This window comes from Lactuca serriola, chromosome 7 (genome assembly GCF_051521515.1).
Source record: "Lactuca serriola cultivar US96UC23 chromosome 7, Lser_US96UC23_V15, whole genome shotgun sequence".
NCBI classification, from domain to species: domain Eukaryota; kingdom Viridiplantae; phylum Streptophyta; class Magnoliopsida; order Asterales; family Asteraceae; genus Lactuca; species Lactuca serriola.
This window is the reverse complement of record NC_136414.1, coordinates 106,447,224-106,451,224: the sequence shown is the minus strand read 5'-3', so window position 1 is coordinate 106,451,224 and position 4,001 is coordinate 106,447,224. Positions and strand designations below refer to the sequence as shown.

The 4,001-nt window shown below is 38.1% G+C and overlaps 1 protein-coding gene across 1 annotated transcript; it reads left to right on the top strand.

Annotated features, from left to right (window-relative positions):
* Window positions 1-2,221: 2,221 nt before the first annotated feature.
* LOC145064282 (cryptochrome-1-like) lies at window positions 2,222-2,665 on the top strand. The gene has a single exon (XM_079011761.1). The coding sequence runs from the start codon at window positions 2,222-2,224 to the stop codon at window positions 2,663-2,665; it is 444 nt and encodes a 147-aa protein (XP_078867887.1).
* The last annotated feature ends 1,336 nt before the right edge of the window (window positions 2,666-4,001 follow it).

The window sequence follows — 4,001 nt, the reverse complement described above, 5'->3', positions numbered from 1 at the left end:
CTTTAAACAACCCATGCCCACCTTACCATGTCCCAAACAAACATCTAATTTCCATAGAAGCCCGAGTTGAGAAATTACCGAAATACTCTTTAACTCCAAAACACAAACCGAAGACCCGGATCATCCAATATAGATCATCCACCTACAAATGAGCTCAAAACTAACTTCTCAAGGATCCTATGCCTGCTAATACCCAATCCTTGATCACCACCCTGAAATGGAATAAATCTGAAACAGGGTATTACAAAGAGTGTAATGTGGACAAATCAACGTGTGACACATAACAACCAAAAGGAGGACCGACGTCGATCGTAGGCACGGCACGCTTTGGTGAGATGAATGGCATACCCCCTATTTCCTATATAATGCAGTCGGCTTCAGCACATTTTCCACACCAAACCCTCCAAAAATCTTTCAAAAACTTTCCCACCTATGTGTACGATTTTTCTGGATACCCTAGGTATTTTAGCTATGCTTTGGAGTATCTAGGATCCCAACAAAGTGAAGCTTTCGGGTAGGAGTTCTACCAGTGACTTTCCCAGTTTTCGCTAAGAAATTTGTGTAACTTAAGCTACACTTACTAAGTTTCAATTGTAACTTATATTTATATTTGTAGTCGTTATTATGAATCTATAAATAAATATTCTTAGTGATTCCAAGTCATAATATTGATTGGTCTACTTACGGTAATGATGTTTATGCCAGATTTAGTGAGGTGTTTAAAGTAGAATTTCCAAATAGTATAGTTTGTATATCAAACGAACGTTGCCACCGATATGATCTTACCAGGTTGTTCCTAATAAGCTATAGATAAGTATTCATTGGGATTATTAAGGAATCTAGACTATCGTTATTATAGTCGTGAGGAATATAAGACTAAGACTTAGTGATATTCGTATCTAGAACTTTTGAAAGGAAAAGCTAAGGTGTTAAGCAAAACTCTACGAAATCGCAAATCATCCACTTTTAACAAGAGAGTGCATGTTGACTGTTTGACCTTGCGTTCCAGCAACATGGCCAAAGAGGGCTATGACGTGGCGTTGACTTTGACCAAGTTGACCATTGACTTTTTGACCAGTTTGACTTAGGGTCAAACTTTAAGGATTTGGGTTGTTGATTAATATTCTACCATGTTTTTGTCTAGTAGACTCGTGGAAGCAATCATTGTAGAAAGGGAGTGTGTCGTAGCATTTATGGGTTCTTCGAGTCAAGTGAGTTTTCCTCACTGAACCTGTGGGTCGAAGGCACCAATGTCAGCCCACTAGATATGGTTAAGTATCCTTGTGTATAGAATGTTGTTATGTTGTGGTGACCTGCTAGACACACACACACAGACACACACACACACACACTCATATATATATATATATATACATATATACACTTATGTGATAATATGTAGGAATAGTAGTATGTTGGTTAGAGTACCAGTAGGCCGGTTATCGTCTAGCGGGATACCCTGGGGTTGTATGTAGTCACGTAGGATAGACTGAGATCTCTTGATCTAGGCTTTCTCGTATGTTCCTTGTTTTGTTATGGCTCTAGAAACCACTAGAAAAATAGCCTTTTACGACGCGCGAACAATGACACGCGCTGTTTTATAATACGCAATAGTGTGTGCCCTAAAAATAATGTCAACTGTCCAAAAATTAGAAAAATTTAGGGCACGCATTTTTACGCGTCCTAAAATAAGTGTCACATTGAAAAAAAACACGGAGGACACATAACATAAGATGCGCGTCCTCTAAGTATGTCGCTTTATATTTTTTTATTGAAACGCGGGTCTCTTTTTTTTGGGGAAATGAAATTCCCAAAACTTTGAAAGGCCCGCCATGTTATTCCCTTTTTTCCACCGTTCTTCTCTCTTACTCAAATACCCAAAAAAACCCCTAATATACTAATCGCTCCTCTTTTCTCCCACAGCAAACTCACACCATCACCAAATCTCTTTGCCATCACGAATTCCTGACTTTTGCTGATTTCAGGAACCAACAACCTTTGCTTCATAACACCGAAATACATCCTTCAAGCCGCCAGAATTGAGCTCGGATCCAACTACCCTCACCCGATTTTGAAAATATATGAGGCAAAAGCCCGATTACAAGAAGCGCTTACTCAAATGTAGCAGCATGAAGCGTCTTCTCGAGGGATTCTGGAAAACGGGATAGAAGAAGGGCTTGGAAACTCGTTGTAAACTGCTCCGAATGATTTCCCTCAAGATATGGAGATGGAGATGGACGAGAATACGCTGAGGACAAACCCTACGACCATCACGATCTGTCATTACGAAGACCAAATGGTTCCGAGTATAACGACGTCATTGTTGAGGGGAGGGGAAGAGGAATCATCTTCAGAAATTGGAAATTTTAGGGAAGATAACAGGGTGGAAGTTCCGATTAATCAAGGCGCGGATGGAGATGGAGATGGAGATGGAGATGGTCAAACGGTGAGAATGGGTAATATGCAGCCACCGATTGATATCACGAGGGCATTGAGAATTTCGGATGATTTGTCGGCGAACTCTTCCAACAGTTCGAGTTCAAGTTCAAGGGAAAGAGATGGGGTGTTGTGCCTGTATGGTCGCCTTCCACTTCTAGTTTCTCGGAGATGTTTGTTGGTGAAGATACGTCTTATTTGCAGAGGCGTACGTAATCTCATTAATTAATCAACAACTGGAGGCGGCTTTCACAAACAGGCTAAGTGTTATGATCTGGAGGCGATATTATATGATGAAATCCATGGATATTATCACATGCTTTAACACTTTTATTTTCCTAGTGTATATGTGAATGGGATGACAGGAAAAGAATGTTTATTAAGGTTGAAAATATACTCATAAGACAAATCAAGGTTTTGACAATGTTACATTTTTAGCCGTTTGGTCTTGTTATGAACTCTAGTCATCTTTATTTTCTGATTTATTGCTTATTTGGTTTCTAATTATATATATATATATATATATATATATATATATATATATATATATATATATATGTGTGTGTGTGTGTGTGTGTGTGTATTTGGTATATATTTATGTAGGTTGATTGAAGAGAATTGCTATCGAGATTACGAATGCAATTATGAATTAAGTGATTGAAAAGTAAGAACATGAAGAGTAAATATTAATCAGATCTTATATTGATAAAGACTGATTACAAGAATAAGCAGAAAGGATATTTGAGTTCCAAAAGTTATCCTCTACTTCTATCCTCAGTCGCTATTTATAGGGAACTTTAGTGTACAAAAAATATATTAAGTCTAAACAATACGCTTCGCATAAAACTGACTTAGTAAAATAACTAAAAATGCGAAACTAAACAAACACACAATTCGACTTTTACAATTTAACCTCTACAATCTCCCCCTTTGTAAACAGTCGAAGCTATTCGGTCCATAAGCTTTTGAACAGCTGAGTGAATTGTCTTTCGCACTTCTCCATACCAGGAAATCACCTTCTTGAGCTCCTTCTTATCTCCTTCATTATTCTTCTTGCAGTTGTTTATACGAACAATAAAGTGCGTATATTGCGAAGAAGTATATCTTTCAACCTCTGAGACCTTAAACAAAAATTTCTTGGGCTTCCCCTTCGTATCTCTTCCCGAAAACACCATGCCGAAAGGTTTCAGGCATATTTCCCCAACAACATACTTTTATAATGCTGACTGGGTTAAGGTTTCTTCCCAAGGGACGTTCACTTCCCTTCCCAAAGTAGTTGCCAATTCTTCATCTGTTAGAGCCAAACAATCAAAGTAATTGTCGATATACGTCTTGACATGTGCGAACCCGATCTTAAACACTTCAGTCTCAGATCCTTTGAGCTTATTCTCTTCCATATGTTTCAAAATGAGAGCCACTTGAATCAAATCATTGCAATTCATCAGAGGGAAGACAGCTATTGTGAAGTCATACTGCTTGTTATCAGCTCGAATAACAAAGTAACGAAAATTTTGAAGCATGTCTTCAAACATCGTATCTTTCTTGATCGTTAACACCTTTTTGAT